This window comes from Megascapheus bottae, chromosome 1 (genome assembly GCF_031878675.1).
Source record: "Megascapheus bottae isolate mThoBot1 chromosome 1, mThoBot2.hap1, whole genome shotgun sequence".
In the NCBI taxonomy this organism is placed as follows: domain Eukaryota; kingdom Metazoa; phylum Chordata; class Mammalia; order Rodentia; family Geomyidae; genus Megascapheus; species Megascapheus bottae.
In genome coordinates this window covers 55,568,410-55,594,489 of record NC_143509.1, presented here as the reverse complement: position 1 = coordinate 55,594,489, position 26,080 = coordinate 55,568,410, and the positions used below count along the sequence as shown (strand labels likewise).

Here is a 26,080-nt window from a genome sequence, read left to right as displayed (position 1 = left end):
AGAAATGCTGTGTCCACATCAGTCCTCAGGCTTTCAGCCAAGAGATGGAAACTCCCCAAACCATGCTGACGTGTTCTTCTGGGAAGAAGCAACTGAAATTGAGCCTGTCTTGCCACTCGTGCTGTTCTGGTTTTCCTTCTGAACATTATTTTTAGCACTCCTCATTTATCCCCAAGTATCCTAAGGAACTGGGAGGGTAGCAGTAGTGTAGGAACACACCCCAAAGCTCGCGCGCGCGCGCACACACACACACACACACACACACACACACACACACACACAATGTCCTCTGCCCTGGGGTCTTTTTGGTAAGATCTTTCTAGACTCAAGATATTCTTAGAGGAGCCAGGGATATGGGTTTGGAGGTGAAGATATAAACCAAAAGTCTATGATGGGTACCATTGGAGGTCAATACCACTTTCATTCTTGGTTCTCACTGAGGCAGAACAATTAGGTCATGGAGCCTACAGAGCCTGCCAATCAGAAGATATAAAACAAAACAAAAACCTGGCCTTCTGAAGAAGACCATTTCCGCAAAGAATGAAAGGCTTGGAATTGCTTCTTCCTCCTCAGGTGACTTTTGGGCCTATAGATTAGGAAATAAGTAATTTTTACAAGGCTCTTGATATATGTGGAGTATTATGGAGAAGGAATAGCTATTTTGTTCTACAGTATATTCCTTCCCCCTACATCTCACCTTCTCTCCCCATGTGAAAAAGGTTCCCTCCCTGAAGTCCTGTCTACCAAGCCCCACACTTAACCACAAGGCACTAAAAGGAAAGTCACAGACCGTGGCTGCAGTTTCATCCAAACCCTGCGTCCACGTCTGAAATAATGCCTGTCCAGTTCCCCAGTGCTGTGTGCCTTGGCTTTTGAGTTGGATGGATTTGGAATTCAAGAGCACCGCTCTGAGCTTCTCTTTCTTTGTCTGTGAAGAAGTATCTCCTCACCTCTAGTGGGAAGGAATTAATATGGTGGAAGGTCTCAGCTATCATCACCTCCCTGAGGGCGGGGCACCTATGAGGTCTAGCCCTACTAAATCACTTAGTGGGTGACAAACATAAACATTGGGTGATATGAAGAACATAGGTGAAGCAGTGTGTTTTAAAGTGTCCACATACACAAGTAGTACTCAGCCATTCAGTAAAGTTAACTCCCCCAAAAAACACTGTATTTGGGAGTGGTAAGCCCAAGTATAAAGAATGAGTTAGGAACCTCCAAACCATCCTTTTTGGTCTTTATATCTGGGTCTTGGGAAATGCCAGTGGCTTGTGCCCAGAAGAATACATTCTATTCCTATCCTTCCACTCTCCATCCTTTCCCATCCATCATACCCTCATGAAAAGAACCCTCATTCCTAAAAGGCTTCACCAAATAAGTTAGAGACCTCACTGGGTCGTTTAGTGACCTGGCACTTACATTATTTCCGATTGCTTCAATCACCTTGTGCATCTTTCACAAGGAGCCAGAATTGCCCCTCACTCACTTCCGGGTGAAGGTGAGGTCAGCTGCAGCCTACCACAGGAGCTGCAGGTCTGGGACTAAAGCCAGCAGCTTGACTGGAACACCTCAGTTGACTCACTCCAAGGTAGCAAGCCTGCCCACCAGCCTCACTCTGCCTCAACCTGCCATTTTGATTGGTGCATTTTTTGGTACAACAGGAAGTCATGTTCATGGCATACTCTACGAATGAGAAAGCGGGCGGAAGTGGAGAACACGGGTAAAAGTGAAGCCACAGGGTCTCGTAAACCCAAGGATATTCTGGGCACCAAAGTCTCTGTTAAAGTGAGTAAGGTATTTGGAGCTGGGTCCCTCTCATCCACTCCTACCCCACAACATTCTCACAAGGCAATTTGGGTGGCTGGGGATTTTTATTTTTTCTTTGCCCAATTTGGGAACCAGAGGGGAAGTAGCTTAGCAATATTTTGCATGCAAGATGGATTTGTTTTTTATTTTTCGTTTCTCCTGGCAACTTCAAGTCAAGTAAGTACCTCTTTTAATTTTCTTTTTATACCTTTCTCTTTAGACTGTCCAGATATTTTATAGCAAAGTGATCTGCAGCATTATTCTCTTAGAAATGCAAGATGCTTGATTTCACATTAAACTTCTCAAAGCTGCCCATTCAGTATCCTAGGTTTCAGAACATCTGCAAGCTACAGGAGTTAGGAAAGCCTTCCAAACCCCTCACCATGGGCACACTGAGGTTTGGAGTTCAAGGGCCATCATATATCCTTGGTAAAGTTGCATTTCTTTTCCCGAGAGTTCACACCATACCAACTTTAAATCACTAACCCCTCTGCAAGGGCAGGGTAGGAAGATAAGTTAGAGAAGGAACTCAAGTCATTATCTTGGTTTAATCTTGGGCCTGGAAGACCCCCTCCACCCCATCCTAAAACAGCATGGTCTACCTTGTTTTAAGCCTGAGATTTCTGAGAAGATGTACATCTGGAAAATGGAAATGAATTCTTTAATTTTGTGACAACATATCCAGCCTTACAGAAATGTCAGAAACCCATTCTAACATCCTTTGTTCTTGGGGAAAAGAAATTGGATGCGGTCCCTGGCCCTGGTTTGGGAAGCCCAGCCTTACCACCCGAGAAGAGTTTAATTTCATACTGCTCATGCTTCTTTCGGTGGCTTGCATTGCTCTTTCCTGTGAGATCCGCAGCTGTCCACAGACCCAGCCTCCTCTCCCTAAAAAGAGCATGCTGTTGCCCTTTGGTGATACACATCCCTACCTGAAAGCACCTGTTACTCCTCTGCCCCGTTTCCTATTGCCCATGCTTCTCTGAAGTTCTCTTCCTTTGCTAATCAAGGCAACTTGCATTCTAACTGTGTTTTCTCTCTTCCCCCTCCTCATGCTGCCAACCAAGGAGACGAACAGTTCCGAGGAGTCAGAGTATGATGATCTTGACCCTAATACTAGCATGGAGGTAGAAGCAGCTATGTTGTCCTATTTCCTACACCGATTGCCTTTTCTTAAAAAAAAAACTATTCATTAATGTGTTGTGTAACATTGGCCTTGCTAAAGTGACCAGTCATTCAAGGATACATTCTGATGTTAGGGCATCTATGGATATCCTATCCTAAATCAAACAAACAGACCTAGTTCAGCCCTGTTTTGGTAGGAAACTCTACCTCAATACTTTCCTTTTAAAAAAACCAAAAACAAAACAAAAAAAAAACTTGTAGTTGTTTTCTTGAATGCTTGCTTCATGTTTTCTTCTTTGGAAAGTTTGGATTTATGTAGAAAGTACTCAACTTTGTTATTTGAAACTGAGGACACATTTTTCATGGTGCATAGTGCTATAAAACAGTGGTTAGTTCCCAGGTAAGGGACAGGATCTTCATTTGGCTTTTTTTTCTGCTTTTTTTCTGCTTTTTTTCTGCTTTTTTTTGCCAGTCCTGGGCTTAAGCTCAGGGCCTGAGCACTGTCCTTGGATTTTTCTCAAGGCTAGAGCTTTCCCACTTGAGCCTCAGCACCACTTCTGGCTTTTTCTAAGAATGTGGTACCAAGGAATAGAACCCGGGTCTTCGTGCATGCTAGGCAAGCACTCTACCACTAGGCCAAACTCCTGGCCCTTTGCTTTCTTTTTGTTTTCTCCCTGCACCTTCTTTTCCTTTTTTTCCTCTTCCCTTTTATCTTTTTTCATCTTAAGTGTGGGTTTGTGGTGACCTGGCACAGAGTCATCGTGTGTACCTGATGGGGAACAAATGTGGTATGATGAGAGCAACTCCAGAGTTCACCTTTGCCCATCCCAGGGTCCATAAGTGAGATGAGGCCCACCTTGGGAAGGAAAAAAAGCCCTGAGAGCAGCTCCCCTCCCTGCAGTCTTGCTAGAAGCCTTTCTGGAGCTGGTGAAGCTGTAACACTGCACAGCAGACCTTGCCCACCCTCCAGGTTCACAGAAGTATGGAGACCTCAGGTACTGGTGGCTCATGCCTATAATCCTATCTACTCAGGAGGCTAACATCTGAGGATCATGATCCAAAGCCAGCCCAGGCAGAAAAGTCCATAAGACTCTTATCTCCAATTAGCTAGCAAAAAGCCAGAAGTGGAAGTATGGCTCAAGTGATAGAGTGCCAGCTTTGAGCAAAAACAAGCCAAGCAAGAGGCCCTGAATTAAAACCCCAGAACAGGCACAAGAAAAAGGCAGGAGGGGGTAGGCAGCAGGGAGTGTGGGAGATGACCCCAGCCCTCTGCCACCAAGAACATCACTTCTGATCCTAATCCATCAGGTTTGTAGTTGGCTTAAGACAGCTATCATCAGTTCACAACCCCCGGAGAATTAGAGCAAGCAGGGAACTAGCATTCCTGCCATTTTGCCTTTCATGGTAGATTGTAATGTTTTTCTCTTACCCTCCAAAACCACTAAAAGTTTGGAGATTTTCCCTAAATGCAAAATATAGAATTTTGAAAAGTTTTGTATAGCACTGAACATTCCACTTATTTAGTGTTTTATCATTCTTCTTCCAATTTTACCTAATACTAAAGAAATTCACCACCATATTATTTTTAAAACACACATACACAAAACTCAAGAAAGATTGTGATGCCTAAGAATGGAGAGGTTGGCTGTGGAAAAAGCCAACTAAGTTGAATCAGGCTAGAGGCATGTAGTTGAAAATGGCTGTGAGTTCAGCTATTGCCACTGAGCTAAATCTGGCAGGAATCGGTAATAGAATGTGCTGAGGAAGGAAGCAGATGTAACATTTGTAGCCTAAACGTAACTTAGAGAATAAGGAAAGCAGGGGAAATTCCTAGCTCTTCTTTCCTTGTATTTCATTGGTCACAATCTGTCAGCTTCTAAGTGGCCCCTTACCTCTGGGCCTAAGTGCTGGTATGTGTTGAAAATGCTAGCTACAAGTAGAGGAAGTCCAGACAGAGGGTAAAGAGGAGCCAAGTACCTGTGTTCCAGAAAGCTACTTGGGATCCTAGCCAGCTCTAGTGGGCCAAGGAAGAAGAATGTCTTTGCCTTGTTGAGGAAGAGTAGATACAGAGGGATGGGAGGCCAGGTGAGCATTGTCCACTGGGACAGTTAACTGATGCTCCCTTTCTACATTTACATAAGAAACAGTGCACACACACAGAGACACACTTTACTTTGCAAATTGAGTGCATTATTAAGGCTTTCACTCAAGGCTGATAGCTTTTTGTGGGTTAAGTGGGGTCTCCAAGAGTTGCCGTGGGATGCATAAGCAGACTTTCAGGTGTTCATGTTAACTCAGGAGAGGCAAAATAGTGTTGGTGTGTGTTCAAACCCTCAAGGAAGCATGTGTTTGGAAGCTGTAAATATACTGATTGACCTGAAGTTTCCATAGTAAGGCATCCATGCAGCCCTTGTTCATTCTGCATTGATCCTCCTGGTTATCCATGAATTCTGAGCATGTTACCATCTTGACAGTCATTCTGGGCACATGGGCACACCTAAGGGAAAAACCAGCATCTTGGCCTGTTGGCCTGTTTCTGACACAAGTAATGAGTGAGATATGGAAAGTTAACCTGTTCGACATGAGGTGAGAATTGTCTCAAGGGACTTGAAGTGGGACTTTGTTGCAGCGAATATGGGAGAAGAACATGGCCATCTGTGCATACTGAAGGCCCAACTTGTCATACAGGTGGGTAGGCCACCTCGTGAAGGCCTTTTACTGCTACATTGATCATTGTGGGGAGGTTCTGTTCCCAGAGCCAGTCTGTCCCCCACCTTACCCTGTCTTCTGAATTTGATGCCGTGGTAGGTGCTGTCTCTGGAAAGTGTCCTGTGTACCTGATGAACTGAATCACATACAGGTTTCCTAGCCTGTACTGAGCCTCTGTGCCTGGAGACCAAGCTGCCACCAGGAACCCCTGTGAAGCCCTGCCCTGATGACTGATCTTAACCGGAACATTCATGACCAAACACACTGGCCTCGTCATTCCAGTGCTCTCAATACAGGCTCATCTGCCTCCATGGAGATCCCATCACCAATGCATCTCATATACTTTCTCCCAATAAATAGACTAAGAGTTCCATTAAGGGCCAATTTCCTGGGTTTTATCCCTATACTTTTGTCACTGACCCATCACAGCATGTTGTTATTATTAAGTACTTATACAAAGGGGTAATAAGTCCATAAGCCCGGTTATGAGTACAATGTCTTTGGTCTGGGTCAACCCTTCCTTCATTGTCTCCTATTTCCCCATCCCCCACACACACCCCACTACCCTCCCATCTTCAAGTTACACAGTTCATTTCTTACCTAATGTGCATTACCACCATAGCATTTTGAGAAGACATAGGGCATATGTCATAAAGCATCTTAAAGCCAAGGAGTCTGACCAAGGCAGCCCAGTTAAGAGAAGCAATTGACTTGACTGTGTCTTCTTTCCTTCCCTTATAAAGATATGTGCAGATACTCTCAGGCCTCACCACCAGCCACAGAGGAGTAGGTGTGTGTGACTGACCTCCCTGTGGCCAGGATTTCTACCCATCTGTACATTTCCCCATGGAGATAAGTTGTAAAATTAATGAGTAGATATCCATAGTTCAGCTTTGCCTTGCATTGATTAACCTTTGGGGATGAAGAGACGTTTTATATGAGAGATATTTTCCACATGGAAGAAGAGCCAGATGCGGATGAAAACCCAGCACAAGGGTTTCTTGGAATAAGAGAACTCATGCTTTTCTACTGGCTCCCATTCCTGGGGAAGGAAGCACATGTTCACCTGCCACCACACCCTGTCCCAGAGTCTGCCTTCACACTCCAGCTGGAGCCAGGGCTCAGGTATCTGGGCTGTGCTGGCTTTCTGGTGGGGCCTGCGCTGAGCAGATGTTCATATCCATGCCATCTCTGGAGAGCAACCTGAAGGCTGTCATTCTTGCAGTTTTATACCTACTCCTCACCCCCAGTATTGCCACTTGCCTGCATCACACAATGGGTTTGAAAACCCTGAGCCAGTCTTCCAGCTTTAGGTCTTACCTCCAAAGATGAGAATTCTAGCTAGCTGTCTGTGACTCATGCCTGTAATCCTAGCTCCTCCAGAGGCTGAGATCTGGGAGCCTCCACTCAAAATTGGATGGGCAGGAAAGTTAATGAGAGCCTTTTATCTCTAAGTAACAAGGCAGAAATGCAAAACTCTATCTGAGAGATAACTAAAGCAAAGAAAGGGCTAGAGGCGTGGCTTGAGTAGAGTCTGCCTAATAAGCACAAGGTCTCCGTATTTAAACCCTAGTAACTCCATAAAGAAGAAGAAGAAGGCAAAAAAAAAAAAACCTAGAAGATACCCTGTACCAGTTTCTGGTTTGCAGCTTGGAACACCCCATCTGCAGGGTTGGTTTTCATTTAAAACACAGATCCTGGCAGCTGAAGAGGCCTGTCTTCCATTGCAATTTTTTCTGTGAATGTGCTATTCAGAGGAATATTATTTCTCCCCATCCTGCTTTTCCATAGCCGAAGAATGATTTAAACATAAACCACACAAAGGCTATGTCTCAGAGAAAGGACACAAGTTGGGAAGCCTGAATACAAATCTGGACACTGTCAGCTGCGTGACCTTGGGAGAGCCCAGGCTTTTCAGCAGGGGGCTGGCTACACAACGCCAAGTGTGCAGATGTGGATTCGGTGGTGTGCAGCTCCCTGCATACCTCTTAGATCCAAGGCATGATGTAAAAGAACTTTGCTCAGGATCATGTCTCTCTCCGAAAGTGATGAGACTTCACCAGAAAAGGAAGTAGAAACTTCTCTGTGCCTGCTTCATATGGGTGTGGCAGAAATGGCCTGAGCAGATTTTTTTCCTGGAACCAATCTGAAGTGTCCAGTAGGTACTGGGAAGGGTATGAGTGGCCAGAGCTACCCTTCTTTCCTTCTCCCAAACCCACAATTCCCTGGCCCCAGGCTGCCCAGCTTCCAAGAGCCAGCCTGATGCTCCCACCTCAGCTGCTCTGGCCTCTTTCATCCCAAATTCCAGGCTCCAAAATAACCGAGCCTGACAGGAGGAAGGAAGCTGTTGTACCCCTGATCATGTGACTGACCTAATAGCATGGCTAGTGAGTTTCTGCTTCTAGATTTTATAAAAAGAACTTTTTAAATGAAAAGACTTTGGAAGGAAAGAAAGTAAAGCATTTCATTCCTCTCATGTTGACAAAATATTTTCTTTGTAATACATCTGATGGCTCTTTCTTCCTGCCTAGCTTTGTTCTGACAGATTGATTGATATTCCATCGCCAGGGAAAGGAGTCTGGCTGGAGCAGGCAAGGCCCACTGAGGAGGGTTATAAAGAGACAGCCCTCCCTTGACTTCTAAATATCCATACCTGTCCTGCCTTCTGTTCCTTCCAGTCACCCTCTGAAGATGTGCAGTGGAATGTCTTAATCTCTTAGTTTGGTTCCACTGGGACGCATGCTTGAGAGAAACAACTTAGAAGGAACATTTATTATCATGGCTACAGAGGTTTCAGTCCCTGGTCACTTGGCCCTCACTGCCTTGGGCTAAGAACGATGCTGGTCACGCATGGTGGCTAGGAAATGAGGAGGAAACAGCTGCTATGGGGCTTTCTCCTTTTTATTCTACCCAGGCCCCTAGCTCAGGGATGGTACCATCCACAGTCAGGGCAGGTCTTCTCCTTTAGTTAATCATCTCTGGAACCACCCAGCAGACGCACCCAGATGTGGACTTCACTGACCTCTGAGACATCTCCCAATTCAATCAGACTGTTAATGAAGATTAAGCATCATGTGTACCAAGAGGAAGCAAGTTCAGGGAGTTCAAGGTTCACCAAGCATGTAACAAGCATGCGAGAGGTGCAGAGGCTTGGCTTGTGAGAAAAAGAAGAGGAGGAAGAAGTCGGCACACAATTGCCATCCACACACAGGAGGAGACATTCTTCAACAACTTTAATCTCTTGACTGCACCTCACACACACCCTTTCCTAGTGACTCAGGTACCCAGCCTGAACAGCCAGGAAATGAAGTCTAATTACAAAGATTGGAGGTGTCTGAACTGACTTTTCAGGCCAGTACAGTCACTCACCTGCCTCGGTCATACGTGCCCTGTAGCACCTTACCCACCCGGAGGCCTGGCTCATTTCATTTCTGTGGTACACTAAGGAGAATCTGAGGAGCCATTGACCACAGGGAGTTCTGAGAGCCTGCTATTGGAGGAGAAAAGGCAAGGCCACCACACCCATCTCTCCACCCCCAGTGCTGTCAAAGTTCACTTTCAAGCTTGTTCAGTGTGATTTCTCAGTACTTGGAAGGACCAGCCAGTCGTGTTAGACGCTTAAGTCCTGCGTTTAAGAAGCATTTAGTAGAGAGAGTCTAGCTTGCTCAAATGTCTGTGTTGTAAAGCAAACATGAGAGTTGCCAAGTGGAAATGGTTAGGTTTCTGGAACCTTTCATTTGTTCAGTGGATGTTTACACACACTCAGGCGCTAAGGCTCCCAGTAATACCATCTATGTAGCAGTCTTCCTGTAACTGGCTCTCTGTTGAGTCCTTCCAGTGCCCACAGCACCACGCCATAGGTAACCTGACCATTGTTTCCGTTTTACACATGGGAAATGGAGCACAGTAAGGTTCCATGACTCCCCCCAAGGCAACTTGCCTCTACCCTGAAATACTTCTGTACATGGTCATTGATTAGTGCCATGGCACTGTACGGGTTGGATGGACTAAGGAGATGTAGGTGGTCTTAGAGAAAGGTTGTTGACACATGGAATATGGAGAAACCTATATACAACAAGGGACCATGCTTTTCAAAAACTCCTGCAATATGACTAGGTGCCCATAAATAAAATGTCAACAAAAATTTAAATAATTGAAGAATTACTACCATGTAGATAGACCAAGTTCTCTAATCATAATTAATTAATTAAAAATAAGCAACAAAAATATTTTTTTAAAAAAAATCATCCAGGCCAGGTACAGTGACTCACACTGTAATCCTAGCTACTCAGGAGGCTAAGATCTGAGGATCAAGGTTAAAGTCAGCCCTGGCACAAAAGGACCTGAGACTCTTATCTCCAATTAATGTCTAGAAAATGGAAAGTGGGCTTGGCTCAAGGGTAGGTGGTAGCCTTGAGCTGAAGAGCTCAGGGACAGTGCCCAAGCCAAGTTCAAGCCCCATGACCCACCAAAAAAAAAATCATTCAAAAACTTGACAGTATTTCCAGTAGAATTGTATCAAAAATTAAAAGGGGTAGGAGGTTGGGCACCCATGGCTCTTGCTTATAATCCTCATTACTCAAGAGGATGAGATCTGAGGATCATGTTTCAAAGTCAGCCATAAGACCCTTATCTCCAATTAACTACCAAAAAGGCCACAAATGAAACTGTGGTTCAAGTGGTAGAGTGCCAGCCTTCAGAACAAAAGCTCAGAGTTAGCACCTAGGCCCTGAGTTCAGGCCCCAGTACTAGCAAAACAAAGAAATAAAGATAACTGGAAGTGAATGCTAATTAAATTTTTTTTTCCAGTCCTGGGCTTGAGCTCAGGGCCTGAGCACTGTCCTTGGACTGTCTCAAGGCTAGAGCTCTACCACTTGAGCCACAGCACCACTTCTGGCTTTTTTCTATGTATGTGGTACTGAGGAATTGAACCCAGGTCTTCGTGCATGCTAGGCAAGCACTCTACCACTAGGCCAAACTCCCAGCCTGAAAAATGTTTTTTAATATAAGGCATTTGTTCACACACACTGTTGTCTTTGGATTGTGTTGCATGGACATATTTTTAACTATAGCTTCTTTTATATTCATTTTAAAATAAAAAGACAAATATTTTCTAAAACTTTAGAAAATTGTGTCTGGCCAGGTGCCAGTGGCTCACACCTCTAATTCTAGTTACTCAGGAGGCTAAGATCTAAGGATTGAAGTTCCCTCCAATCCAGACAGGAAAATTTATGAGGCTCTTATGCCCAATTCCCCAGCAAAAATCCAGAAGTAGAGCTGTGGCACAAATGGTAGAGAGCAACCTTGAGCACAAAAGCTAAAAGACGGTGCCCGGGCCCCGAGTTAAACCCTAGTATCAGCACAAAATAAGAAAGAAAAAAAAAAAAACAGAAGAAAGGAAGGAAAGGAGGGAGGGAGGGAGGGAAGGAAGAGAGAGAAGAGAAAAAAGAGAGGAAGGAAGGAAGGAAAAAAGAAAGAAGAAAGAAGAAAGAAAGAAAGAAAGAAAGAAAGGAAGAAAGGAAGAAAGAGAAAGAAAGATCCTTTCTGATAGATTGAAATAAAGAAGGATTAAATCCCCAAATCAGAAACCATACCTAACCTTAGTACTATAAAAGAAAAATGTCATACCAACGTGGTTAGAGTATTTTATTTTATGGCAGTGCTGAGGGTCTTGAACTCAGGAGCCTTGAGCATGATAGGTAAGCACTCTGCACTAAGCTACATCACCCACCCAGAATGATTTTATTCAAATTTTTTTTGCCAGTCCTGGGCTTGAGCTCAGGGCTTGAACACTGTCCTTGAACTTTCTCAAGGATAGAGCTCTACCACTTGAGCCTCAGCACCACTTTCGACTTTTTCTATGTATGTGGTACCGAGGAATCAAACCCAGGTTTTTGTGCATGTTGGGCAAGCACTCTACCACTAGACAAAACTCCCAGCCCATTTTTTCATATTTTTCTTTATTTTCTTGCCAAAGCTCATCTCTTAAAACTGCTTTCTTTCCAGCTCTGCACAGATTCTCATGAAACAAGCATTAAAGGACTAGAAGAGGTAGAACATACAAACTCCAATTCATTCAAAGTAGCTTTGATCTAGTTTAAGGCATTTTGCTTGCCTTTCTTTAAACCATTTTTAAAGCTTCAACATTTTTCAATATGTAGTTTTGAACTATGTTTTGTGATTGGATCACTACTTTAACAAAAATGGAGTCAGAATGTTTTTCTTCCTTTTTTTTCTTGTCAGTTGACACATGGTTTTCTAGATAGAACTTCTATTGTTTTATTCTTACATTTAAAGACAAGGTCTCACTAGGTAGTCCACACTGGCCTTTCCCTAGCTTGGATCCAGAGTGTTGGGCATTGACTGCAAGAAAAATAGACTCAAGATTATCTCAAATTCACTTTTTTGTTATTTAATGCCTATTAATTTTACTTGTAAAATTTCTTCTTAGTCTACTGCCATCCCAGTTTGGGGGAAAAAAAGAATCAAGAAAACAGTTGAATTTATCTCTAAAAGAAACTATTGGTGTGGTTAGGTTTCAGAGGAAGCCCAGCTACCTACTGCCCTCTGCTGTCAAAATAAAATCAAGATTCCAGCTGGGCACTGATGGTTCACACCTGTAATCCTAGCTACTCAGGAAGCTAGGATCTGAAGATGTGGGTTCAAAGCCAGCCCTGGCCAAAAAAAAAAAAGGTCTTTGAGATACTTATCCCCAATCAGCACCAAAAAGCTGCAAGTGGAGCTGTGGCTCAAGTGGGAAAGTGCTAACCTTGAGCAAAAGAAAAGTTAGGCACAGTGTCCAGATCCTGAGTTCAAGCCCCAGGACTACACACACATAAAATAAAATCCAATAGAATCCCAGTCCTATGCCCCACAGTCCATCCCACCTCCTGTCCTCCTGTCTCTTGGGAAAGAACACGTATACGTGTGTATTTCATATGAAGAGCATCCTTTCTTTCCTCCACGACTGCGTGCATTCCAGATTCCAGTTTTCTTCTGCTCCCCATTTACACCAGTTTCAGGACTTGAAAAGAAATATGAGATATGTAATACATGTCTCACATCCTTGAACATACCAACAACCACCACCAGACATGGTGGCGTGGAGATTGAATTCTAGTCCATTAAATGAATACCCTTAGTTTATTTGATTCAACAAACACCTGCTATGCACAAGATGCTTTCTTAAACCCTGAGTGATCAAGTTGATGGTCCCAGAAAGCATGTGAAAGGATTCATATCTTCAAAGGGCACCCAAGCCTGCTAGGGCATATGCAATATAGGTAAGATATTACAATACTTGGCAGCTTGTGACTAGAGCCTGCACTATCCTAACTTCCACACCAGAGAAAGAATCCACTATGGCTGGTGCAGTGGCTCACATATGTAATCCTAGCTATTCAGAAGGTTGAGATCTGAGGATCATGGTTCAGCCCGGGCACTAAAGTCTGAGACTTTCATCTCCAATTAACCACCAGAAAATCAGAAAAGGCGCTATGGCTCAAGTGGTAGAGCAATAGCCTTGAGCTGAAGAGCTCAGGGACAGCGTGCAGGCCCAGAGTTCAAGCCCCATGACCAACCACAAAAAGAAAAAATGAAGAAGGAAAGAAAAGAGGAAAGGAGGGAGGAAAGGAGAAAGGGAAGGAGAGAGGGAGAGAGGAGGGAGGGAGGGAGGAAGGAAGAAAGAATCACTATTGGCTGAATCTCCAACAGTGATTGACCAATGAGATATCAGAGGAATCATGTTCCAAATTCATGGAAATGAAAATCGCAAATTCCAAGGTCGTGGCAAGACATTTCTCAGCTTTCTCCCCAAATTAGAATCCTACCATCATTTTACTATTTCACTATTTTGAAAATGGAGCACTTATATTCCAGTTCTGTACTAGGCTTGGAAACAATAACAGAACCAAACAATGATGTTCTGTATCTTGGTGGTTCATAAACATATGCATAGGTAATCAGATTACTGTAGGAAGAGGACTTTGTGACTCCCTCCCAATTCTACCTTGATTTGCCTCAAAGTAGGAAAAAGAAAAAGGGGAAGAAATCCACAGTCAGCAAAAGCATTTGCATGGATCTTGCCCAGGTTCTTGGTCCTTGCAGGAAGAGTTTAAAGAGGACCTGGAAGATTTCATGAGGGATTCAGAGAAAATGGGAAATGAGGCTGCACAACTGGGCCTTTGACATCAATCACAGGGTTTGCGAGAGCCTCCTGCTGCAGTGACTGCTGTGTTAGCACAGGGAGGCGCAGGTGCCATCCTTTGTCTCTCTAGGACCTTACAACTCACTTCTCAGACTGGTCTAGGAGGTTGGGATAATTAACTCTGGCTCAGGACTGAGTACGCCCTCCAGAGGTTTAGAGAGTCCGATGATAGTGTTTGTGAGTTTAATGCACTTTTATAATGCTACACGGATCAGTGGTATTAGTGCAATTTTGAAAAATAATAAAGGGCCAACCAAGAAGCAGAGCAGGTAAGACGGATGTTTCCACAAGGCTATTTTAAATGGAAAACCTGTAGGTAAACCTATTGGACATCTGTCTTCCCAGCACCCCGACTAATGAGGAACATTTACTTCTCCGCCTAGTCCTAGGGGGTGAACTCTTCACTGGGCTTTTTGCTTAAGGCTGGTGCTTTATCACTTGAGCCACAGATCCACTTTCAGCTTTTGGGGCTTTAGTTGGACATAAGAATTTCTTCAACGATATATATAATCTTGAAAAAACAAAAACAAAAGGAGTTTCTTGGATTCATGTGCCCAGGCTGGTTTCAACTGGAAATACTCAGATCCCAGCTTTGTGAGTAGCTTAAATTGTAGGTGGGAGCCATAGTACCTGAGGAACAGTTGCTTCTAAATACTGCATGTATTCAACACTATTCCTAAGAGTTAAGGTGAGCTATGACTAGAAAGAGGACTTTAGGGTGTTTTCTTAGAGAAATATTACCACAGTACAGGTTTCTGAAATCCCACCTAAGATGTTATGATAGAAACTGGGATTTTAAGTTGGTAGTGTAGTGCTTGCCTGGCATGGATGTAGTCCTGGATTCAAAACTAGCATCACACACACATGCACACACAGTAGAATCTATGAACCTGCTACTATGTCCCTCAATCATTTGTCTCCTCTGAGAGACTCCTGACATGGATTCAGTGTCTTGCGGACACTGTGATAGGAAACACAGAGGGCCCTGTGGTGGCCAGAGGTAGAACACTTGGCCAGGGTTTGTTCAGCTTACTTCATGAAAAGCCTAATCGGTATAAGTAGGCAGGTAGGTGGTTTACCAAGAGGAAACCAAGGAAGGAAATGTTCAGACACGCCGAGTCTGTTCTCATAGATCAGGGACCAACATGGGTGGGGGGAGAGCTGTCAATGTAAGGACTCTACCTGCACTGTTCTCTAAGACATGCAAGTTTGGGAAGGAAAGAAGAATTTGCAAGATAAACTCATAGAGGAGAGCCACTTAAATAATAAACTATTTAGCAGAAGGGAGAGGATTTGAATAAGATGATATCTATCTGAGTGCAAAGGGATCATGCAGTATTTGGCAAGAATCGTGTATTCAACATACATGAGTTCATGAATCTTTGTGATACCACATTGATTGTACTGGGTGTTATGAATCCCCAATTATAAAGGAGAAAATTGATGTTAATTGATGCTAAGTAGTGAGTATGCAATCACATTAAACAAACAGGTGATCCTAGCCTTTTGATTCTAAAGTGGCTTTATGACTTAGACTTGCACTCGCCTAAATAGAGGTAGCATAAAAGATGGAGGTGGGGCAAAGTGACTCTCCTCTCAGGAAGAGTACTTTCTAAAATGGCTAGTGGTCTGTGGAAGATCTGGGGTGTCCTGAACAGCACGGTATCTACACAGAGGGCTTCATTTGCTCCTGGAAACAACAGGAAGTTACCTTGTGCACCCAAGTCTCTGTTCTCCTTGGCAGTACAATGGGTCAAAGAAGGGTGAGGCCTGGGCCTTGAATGAACAGACAGAGCCTCTCTTTTCTCTTCCACCGGAGAAGCTCTGCATTTAGCTGCTTGAAGGGAAGTTCGCCCTGCTTAGAAACGGGGAAGGATGTACAGGGGCAGGCAAGGAAACCACTGCGCGTGCTCATTTCAGTGACTCAGTTTGACAGTCTCAGATCCTCTCTTTCTAAAAGCTTGTGCCTGGGAAGAACAGGTGTCAAGGCATTGCTTGACAGCAGGAGGGGCGTGGCTTATGCATGTGAAGGGGGAGGGGAAACTGAGGTGGGGAGGGGAAATAATCACTGTGGTGACCACTGATCCTGGCAGCCTTAAGCCAGTCCAAGTGACTACATTAGACAGGAAAGGAGCTGACAGCCCACTGGTATCACAGAGCAGTTTTGTGCAGTTAGTTCACCACAGAACAAGAACAGGGTAGTCTCTGGGTGTCCCCTCCCTGAGACTTCCTTTTTCATTCTTTTTCAGTAGAGCAAAAAAAATCTCTTGTTCCCTCTTAGTAGCTTGGAATTCAAACTTATTCTTTCTGTGTCTTTTGTTTGTTTTTCAGATCTTAAATCCAAATTTCATTCAAGAAGGTAAGTGAAGAGAGATAGAATTGGGACCACTGGGATTGGCTGAATAATGTATGCTATATCTAGAGTTAACGGACAGTAAGCAATGGTGATGTGCTTCTATGTGTGCAAAGGAAAGACGTTTATGATAAACTATTAGGAGAAAACGACTACAAGTTCAGTATGTATAAGGGGATACTCATGTTTATATAAAGACTGAAGACAACATGATAACCTTCACATTGCTTTTCTCTCCCCTCTCTTTCCTCTCTCTCTCTCTCTCTCCCTCCTTCCCCCTCCTCTCTTCTTTACTAGTGCTCTACCATTTGATCCACTTCTGATTTTTTTAGTGATTAATTGCAGTTAAGTCTCACTGACATTTCTGCTTGGGTTGGCTTCAAACCATGATCTTCAGATCTCAGCCTCCTGAATAGCTAGGATTACAGGCCTGAGCTACGGGCCCCAGTCATAATCCCTTTACATTTAGTGGGGGTTTTCTTGCCCTAATGTTTAAACAACCATTAATGCTTACTTGAGAGGACACAGATGGTACTGCAGGGTCAGGCTGAAGATTTTCTGAATTGCTCCGCACATGGGTGAGGATGCCTGTGCAGATGCTTTAGGCTAAGCTTCTTGTGCTTCATGTAAATTATGTCATTTTGATCACAGTGGCCCCAGAATTCCTCGTGCCCTTAGTAGACGTGACCTGCTTGCTTGGAGACACAGTGGTCCTGCAGTGCAAAGTGTGTGGGCGGCCCAAACCCACTATAACCTGGAAAGGTCCAGACCAGAACATCCTTGACTCTGAGAACAGCTCAGCCACCTACACCGTCTCCTCCTGGTAAGCGGTCACCCCAACCTGCGCCCGTGGCACCCAGAGGCTTCTGTTTGGATCACCAGCCTCTCCAAGAGAGGACCAGCCTGATTCCTATTCCAGACCAAACCCTGGTCCAGATGAGGCGAGAGATGTGCGTCAAAAGCCTTGGACAGCTCAGCCCCACACAGCAGAGCATTCGATATGTGTGCAGTAGACAGGGCCTCAACTGCCCACACTGTGGACTTTCAGCCCAAGCTTCTGAGTTACACTCCACTCACATCGCTCAGCACAGCACCGCCTCATCATACCTGAGGCCAACAGGACCTGTCCAGAAAGATGACATGCTAGAGCCACAGCAAACAAAGGAAATCAACGCAAACCGTTATATTACAAGTCAAGCCTAACTCCTCTGTTAAAAGACCTACCATCCCTAGAAGAACAGAATCTAAGTGATAAGTAGTGGAGGCTCCAAACCTAGTAGGAGTGTAGCCCTCAAATCTGGACATCCTGCTGGGTCTTGTGCCATTTACAATGCTTTGAAACATTCTTTTTAGAATACCAAATCCTTTATCTAAAACCTATTTTGTAAGAGATGGGCAATAGAAAAGCAAGCTGAACCCTGGGCACAGTGGCTCACAGCTATAATGCCAGATACTTAGGAGGCAGATATCAGAAGGATCACAGTTGAAGGCCAATAATAAAAATGAAAGTGGCAATTGTCAGGTCTGCTGGGGTGTATGAGTGTGACACACACCTGCCACATGGGAAGTTAATTCGGAGGATTACTGTCTAGGCTGGCATAGTCAAAACCCTGAGACCTTATTCAAAAGATAACTGAAGCACAAAAGGCTATGGGCAATGACTCCAGTATGCAGAAGACAAGGCCTAGCTCAACCCCCAGTACTATTCTTCCCCCCAAAAGAAAAGAAAAGCAAGCTGCACACATGCTTCTACACAAAAAGGCTAGTGATTATTTCCCCTTATTCTGCTAGCTGTGTTATATGTGTGCGCCAGTCTGAGGCTTAAACTCAGGGCCTGGGTGTCATCCTTGAGCTTGTGCTCAAGACTAGCACTCTACCACTTGAACTCCAGCTCCAACCACCATCCTCAGATCTCAGCCTCCTGAGTAGCAGGAATATAGATGTGAGCCAGTGGTGCCCAGCTTTCTGTTAACTTTTGGTTTTTTGCCAGTCCTGGGCTTGAGCTCAGGGCCTGAGCACTGTCCTTGGACTTTCTCAAGGCTAGAGCTCTACCACTTGAGCCTCAGCACCACTTCTGGCTTTTTTCTATGTATGTGGTACTGAGGAATTGAACCTGGGTCTTCATGCATGCTAGACAAGCACTCTACCACTAGGCCAAACTCCCAGCCTCTGTTAACATTTATTGCTGCTCATCCTGAGCATCACTGAGCCAGTGTTCATGGTGGAGAAGAAGTAGCAAACCCTAACAACACTGGAGCACTTATTAAGGGATACCTGGAATCAAGCAATTTGAGCCAATTAACTTACATGTATGTGAAATGGTCAAAGGCAGACTCTTTGACTAGGTCATAAAACCTGGTCAGCCTCTAGGCATCGATGTAGTCCTACTTACTCAGGAGGCTAAGATCTGAAAATCGAGGTTTGAAGCCAGTCAGGACAGGAAAGTCAATGAGACTTTTCTGTAATTAACCAATACAAAGCCCGAAGTAGATCTGTGGCCCAAGTGGTAGAGCGCTAGTCTTCAACAAAACATGCTTAGGGATAGTGCCGAGACCCTGAGTTCAAACCTCAGGATTGGCACACACACACACACAGAGAGAGAGAGAGAGAGAGAGAGAGAGAGAGAGAGAGAGAGAGAGAGAGAGAGAGAGAGAGAGAGAGAGAGAGAGAGAGAGAGAGAGAAAGCCCTCCCTTGGCCCAAGATGTTGTGAATGATTTTGAGTGGTTAGAATAGATCACAAGAAGCCCAGAATGTGGGTGTTGCTAGGCTTCCAAGAAATCCTTTCAGAGAAATTCCTCCCCAGAGATGTTCTTGGACTCCATGCTGGGCTAAGGAGTATTTTCATTTAGGTAAAGGAATTTACTTTTCCTTAATTCGTTTTCTTATTGTGAAGTTCCCTCATAAGTATGGAAAATACTTGAGCACTCTTTGGTATTTATTATTTACCATTCATTGATATATAAGACTGAAAGAACTTTAATACAGATTAAAAATACAGATTTTTATTAAAATATTACATGGTGGCACCATGTAATATTAACTATATTGTGAACTGACAATTATTAGGGACCCTATAAAATGCTCTTATTTTTAATCTTAGTTTTTCCTTATCCTATCCCTCATTTACAAAAATTTAGAAGGCAGGAACAGCCAGAAATCTCTCCCTCTCACATAAGAAAATGAGGGTGTGGAGGTGCTGAGTCCAGGTTAAGGGGGAGATAGAAGGACAGGCTAAGCCATGGGCCTGCAGACTCAGCACACCATGAGCCAGCACTGTGGGGTTTTACCCGCTGACCACTCATCTCAGTACTGGAATCTGAAGGTCATCCTTTTGGTGTTTCTAGTGATTCTGGGGAGATCACCTTGAAGATCTGCAATCTGATGCCCCAAGACAGCGGGATTTACACCTGCATAGCCACAAATGACCACGGCACCGTATCCACTTCTGCCACCGTTAAGGTGCAAGGTATGGCCTCTTTCTGATTTGTAGAGACTTTTTTTTGCCAGTTCTGGGGCTTGAACGCAGGGACACTGTCCTTAGACGCGTTTTGCTCAAGGCTGGTACCCTGCCACTTGAGCCACAGCACCACTCCAGCTTTTTCTGAGCATGTGGTACTGAGGAATCAAACCCAGGGTTTCATGCATCCTAGGCAAGCACTCTATCACTAGGCCATGCTCCAGGTCCATATGGAGACTATTTTTAAGCATTAAAAAAAAACTTATAGTAAAATACAACACAAAACACACACGCATACACACACACACACACACACACACACACACACACACACACACACAGATAAAACAGAGCTACTCAGGAGGCTGAGATCTGAGGATCATGGTTCAAAGACAGCCCTCGCACTAAAGTCTGTGAGACTCATCACCAGAAAACCGGAAATGGCTCTGTGGCTCAAGGGGTAGGGTGGTAGCCTTGAGCTGAAGAACTCAGAGTCAGAGCCTAGGCCCAGAGTTCAAGTCCCATGACCAACCAAAAAAAACAAACAAACAAAACAAAACACCAAAGCCAAACAAAATCCAACATGAAACCTACCATGAAGAGGTGGTGGCACCAAGGACATTCCTGTGTTTGTGCTTCTGTCGCCATTCTCCACGCATAGATGGATCTTCCCATCTTCCCCAAATGAACCCCTGTCCATATCCACAAAACCTCCAGTCCTCATTCCTCCCTCCCGCTGTCCTGGCCATGACCATTTTCTGTCTCTAGAAATGTGTTCGTCCCACATTTTCAGTGGCCATGACAAGAGTTCCCTGAGACCTGGGGAAGAAAGGAGCCCACCGGAAAGTCCAAATCAGAATTCTTATTGGCTAGCCAACAAGAGAATGCATTTTGGCTAAGAGCTGTGTGTGTCCTGCCATGGCCTCCCTGGCCAGCCTTCCCGTCCCCTGAGGAAGGCAGGCAGCAGGGTGCCTCGCCCACACCTCCCTTGGGCCTGGATGCAAGTGCGCTTCTCCAGGAGACCCTGGGCATCGAGGGAGAGAGGTCACCTTGGTAGCAGACACTAAGATCCACCCTCTGTCTCGGCAGGTGTTCCGGCAGCCCCCAACCGCCCCATCGCCCAGGAGAGGAGCTGCACGTCCGTCATTCTGCGCTGGCTGCCCCCGGCCAGCACAGGGAACTGCACTATTTCTGGCTACACTGTGGAGTTCCGAGAGGAAGGTGAGCAGCCCTGATTTCTCACTGGGCTTCCTCTCTGGAGGGCTTCAGGGTTCTGAACCTGAGCCTCATCTTTTCAAAGCCTGCTTATGTTCTCTAACTCAACATAATGCTTCCAGGCCAGCAGCCTGCAGTCACCTGCTGATTGCAGATGTCCCATAAGCTGTTTTCATTAAGATGTGGCAAACCTCCCTGACACCATCAAGACCCAGGGCTGGTTTCAAAGTGTCCTGGCTGCATCGTACTGGTCAGTTACACAGACAAAGGCTGAGGCCTAAAAAAAAAGCTTAAAAACACAAAGTTGCAGCTAGTAAGAGACAGAGCTACCGCTAGCAACAACTCTTTAGTCTGCTAACTTATTATCTTTTTTTCCCAGAGCAATAACTACAGTGGTATGACCCAAGAGCTATTCCCTCTGTTCCTAAATCAAATGTATGTATATGTTAATTATGCAATGTAAAAATTTTAATTCACGACATTTATAAGGTAAAAGTACCTTTTTTCAGCCAATTAGAAATGGAACCAACCATTTAGTTATTAGAGATCAGTTTTTAAAAGTAGGTTCTAGGGCTGGGAGTTTGGCCTAGTGGTAGAGTGCTTGCCTAGCATGCATGAAGACCTGGGTTCTATTCCTCGGTACCACATACATAGCTGGAAGTGGTGCCGAGGCTCAAGTGGTAGAATGCTAGCCTTGAGGAAAGCCCATGGCCAGTGCTAAAAAAAAATTTCCTTCTAAACCCTGTGGCTTATGCCTGTAGCCCTAGCTGCTCAGCATGTTGAGAACTGAGATTCAGGGTTCAAAGCTAGCCTAGCTGGAAGTTCAGGAGACTCTTATCTTCAATTAACCACCAAAAAGCCAGAAGTGTAGCTATAACTCAAATGGTGGACTCCTAGTTTTGAGCACAAAAGTTCAGAGACAACACCCAGGCCCTGAGTTCAAGCCCCAAAACCTGCACAAGAAAAATTAAAAATTTAAAAAGCATCTTCTATGTAGTTCCTATTGTAGCTATCACATCTCTGAACCACATTAGGAATTGCACAACTAAGTGAAAAGCAACTTTTGTCCTCAGTCAAATTTATTTACTTTATTTTCCATGTACTCTTAGGATTCCAATTCTAGTTTTGTTTTCTCTTTATTAAACAGGTCTTGTGCAATTTTTTTTTTTTTTGCCAGTCCTGGGGACTGAACTCAGGGCCTGAGCACTGTCCCTGGGTTTTCTCGAGGCTAGAGTGCTAACACTTGAGCCACAGCGCCACTTCTGGCTTTTTCTATGTATATGGTACCGAGGAATCGAACCCGGGTCTTCATGCACACTAGGCAAGCACTTTAACCACTAGGCCAAACTCCCAGCCCCACAATTATCTTTTACAAAAATTTTGGCATCTTTCTTAAGGGATTAGCTCTCGGATGTCCCAAATGAGCACAAAGTTTCTAACTCACACTACTAAGTCTCAATGAGTAAAGGAGTCAGTATTGCTGAAGCGCAATCCCTTAGGCTTCCTCTTCAGGTTTCTTTGAAGTAAGTGACTTTAATGACAGAATTCTCATGAAGTTGCCTTCCGTCGCATTTTCACATGTAGGCCCGTGCCCATCACATGTTACGTCCCACGGTTTCAGGACCTATTTTCCACTCGTATTATTATTAACTTACATATGCTTTCCAGCCTAATCTCATGGGTCACATATTTCTCTGGGAAGTCAGGATTAACGACATGACTTTGCTCACACACTTACTTGTTTGAGAGGGGACCAAACTCCAAGGCCTCCTTCTCACACGAATATTAATCAATTATATTAACGCTGTGCATATGAAACTGTGTCTTTGGCTTTGTCTCTCCCCACACTGCACTAGGTTCCCAGGTCTGGCAGCAGTCCATAGCTTCTACCTTGGACACTTACCTTGTCATCGAAGACCTCAGTCCTGGATGTCCTTATCAGTTCAGAGTCAGTGCCAGCAACCCATGGGGAATTAGCCTTCCCAGCGAACCCTCAGAGTTCGTCCGACTTCCAGAGTATGGTGAGTCCCAGATAGCCCCAGACCCCCAGGTGTCTGGTCCACAATCACCCCACCCCCGAAATGGCCATATGTCAGAACCCCTGGCATATTGAGGCCCCATGAGGAGGCGTCTTGCAGCTGTTCAGGAGCCTTTCTCAAACCACCTTTTAGGGGCTTGATGGCTTTTGCCATGAGGCGTGCCTCCAAATGTCTAGGGCAAAGATTAGGTTGACCATCCTCGCAGGCCCCATCCTGAGATGCCTCATGTGTCTCCAGGAACAGAGAGGGATAGCGAGATGCGTGGGGAACTGGACTACTGGCTGCCTCTCTCCTGAGACAGGAATGCGAAGCCTGCTGTCCACTGATTGCTCCTGCCAGGCTGTAGGCATTCACACAGCATCGGGAGCAGCTCCCTCGGCAGAGAAAAGCAATCTGGATTTTGCTACAAAATGAATGTAGTACTTGATACTCTTCAGAAATGTTTTAATATGATATATGTTAGGCAGGTTTGTTGGAAAATTCACTAAAATATACAAGTAACTAGCAAAACATGAATATTCTACAAATAAGGCTTTTATTTTGCCCACCTTGCTTACCACTCCACCTCAGTCCCAGGGATAGCTGCAAAGAGTAAAGTTGCTAGCCTAAAAAAATAAATCTGCAAATAATGACACTGCAGAAAGTGCAAGGATGTGGGGACCAGAGAAGTTGGGGGGTGTCACTGTGCTTAAAAGGCAAAAAGCTTATAACACTTTGGGCTAAAGGAAATGTGGAACACACACACACACACACACACACACACACACACACACACACCCCTCAGGAAATCTAGAGCCTTACCCTACACCCTCTTCCCAGGCTGAGGCAGAAATGGCTCTCCAATCCCTCTCCCGTAGCCAGTCCTGTCAGCTCCCTCCCAGTGACTTCAACTTGTTCCCACAGTCCTGTGGCGCACTGGGAAATCTTGGCCCTGAATCTCTGTGTCCTTGGGATTCAAAATGAACAAGGCACCAAATCATGCTCTGGATAGGCAGGCCAAGGTGACTTTGGGGTCAAAAAAGCTATGGACTTGACTCCTATTTTTCCATACCACTAACTTTCTAGTCTTGGCCCCAAGTAGGCAACATAAATTGGCATGAATGTTTGTATGTGTATATGTCTTTAAAAATTACTGCCAGAGAGTGAACACTTCCTACAAGATAAAACTAGCTGCAAAAGCTAGCTGTGAAAGAGTCTATTCAGGCATAAGTTATGGGCCAATTGAATCCCTTAGTGTACCAGATAATCTTATGCAAGTCTAAGGGTAGAGAGGTGAGGCAAGTCTGTAAACAGCACACACCTTTCCTTGTCTCTTTCCTTGAGCTTCTATCTTCTCCCCTCCCCTCTCTGCATCTTTCTACAGCCCTGAATCTCACTGGCATTTTTTTAGACCTTCTTCTTTATGACTTCAAATTTCTATTTTAAAACATCTGGAAGCTACATTTCTGATTGTCCCACATTTTCCCTTTGTTTAAATAGATGACAGAGAGCCTGACATCCCTGGGATGATATTTTAAAAATAACATTCCAAAGAGTTGTGGCATTTTCCCACTGAGTAGCCCCCATATTTAGTCATGAGAATGGCCTTGAGGTTAATTCTGGAGCTACTCTGTCAACCTTTTCTTTATTCTCAAGTGGCACCCTAAATGATGTCCTAAATGAACTCTTTCTCCCAAAGATTCTGCTGCGGATGGGGCCACCATTTCTTGGAAGGAAAATTTTGATTCTGCTTATACTGAACTGAATGAGATTGGCAGGTAAGGACACCTAGCAAGATCACTACTAAGGAATGGCTTATAATTTCCTTCCTTCCTTCCTTTCTTCTTTCCCTCCTTTCTTCCTTCCCTCCTTCCCTCTTTCCTTCTTTCCCTCCTCCCTTTCTTCCTTCCTCTCTTTCTCTCTCTCCCTCTCCCTCCTTCCCTTCTCATTTCTTTCTTTTTTTGAATGCATAATCTATAATAAGAAAGTAACTAGATCTCTACTGATCTTTTTCTTACTTCAGGTGGATTTTTATTTTTTTAGCCATGCTCAGCCTTTTCCTTATCTAATGCAAAAAGTGAAGCCTTGGCCTAGTGCTAATTGGCTAATGCCTGTAATCCTAGCTACTCAGGAGGCTGAGATCTGAGGATTTCTGTTCAATACCAGTCAGGGCAGAAAAGTCTATGAGAGTTTCATCTCCAATTAACAACTAGAAAACCAGAAGTAGAGCTGTGGCTCAAGTGATAGAGTGGTAGAGACAGCACCCAGGCCTAAATTCAAGCCCCATGACTGACCCAAAAAAGTTTAGCCTCAGCTTTTTTTTCAAAATATAACTATAGCTGCATATCCCAAATTTTTTATAAGCAGCATTTCCACTATTATTCAGTGCTAAGTATTTTTCTTCGACTATGATTTTTTCTCTTTTACCTAGTAATAATGAGAAACTATTTTGATGTGTCTTATTTTTTTCAACCTTTAAATTTGATATTGCTCCCATTTGTTTGTTTGGTTTGGTTTTGGTGCTGGGCATGGAGCCAGGACTTCATACATCCTGGGCAATTGCTCTGCCACTTGTCTAGGACCGTCTAAAAACCATCTTTTGTTACTGATCTCTAACTTAGTATCATATGGCCAGAGAATTTTGCTTATAATATTGACTCTCTGACTTTCCTTTCCTCCATTATTTTTCTGCTTGCCATAAGCTGAAAAGCAATAGAGCCAGTCAACCACAAAACCTCTGAAACTATGAGTCAAAATATCTCTTTAAAGGGCCGGGAGTTTGGCCTAGTGGTAGAGTGCTTGCCTAGCACACATGAAAACCCAGGTTTGATTCCTCGGTGCCACATACATAGAAAAAAAGCTGGAAGTAGTGCTGAGGCTCAAGTGGTAGCATGCTAGCCTTGAGTACAAAGAGGGACAATGCCCAGACCCTGAGCTCAAGCCACACAACTGACACAAAACAAAACAAAAAGATAAATTCTAGTCATTGAAATCTAGTTTGCTCTCTTACATGGAAATCTATGATACTAGATGTGAGCCCCATAATGAACAAATCCCCTGCTGGCTGTACATGAAGTCTGTTCTCACTACTCCAGGTCATTTCTCCTGGAGACATTTGCTGTCAGTAGCCATAGGTTTTAGGTTAAGGCTTTTTTCAACCCAAAACAAATAGATGTTTTTGTTCGTTTGT

General features: G+C 44.3%; 1 protein-coding gene across 14 annotated transcripts in view; it reads left to right on the top strand.

Moving 5' to 3' along the window:
- Positions 1–26,080, top strand: part of Kalrn (kalirin RhoGEF kinase) — a 598,249-nt gene that overhangs the window by 562,065 nt on the left and 10,104 nt on the right. For 13 of the 14 annotated variants that reach the window (XM_090345162.1, XM_090345153.1, XM_090345067.1 and 10 more), the window contains 8 exons: positions 1,662–1,785; positions 2,874–2,933; positions 16,178–16,205; positions 16,851–17,022; positions 19,545–19,666; positions 20,747–20,878; positions 22,729–22,893; positions 24,590–24,668. In XM_090345162.1, the coding sequence (XP_090201288.1) occupies positions 1,662–1,785; positions 2,874–2,933; positions 16,178–16,205; positions 16,851–17,022; positions 19,545–19,666; positions 20,747–20,878; positions 22,729–22,893; positions 24,590–24,668 (882 nt within the window). Of the gene's footprint in view, positions 1–1,661; positions 1,786–2,873; positions 2,934–5,739; positions 5,956–16,177; positions 16,206–16,850; positions 17,023–19,544; positions 19,667–20,746; positions 20,879–22,728; positions 22,894–24,589; positions 24,669–26,080 lie in introns of those variants that run through there. The other variant, XM_090345085.1, reaches the window with a different exon arrangement.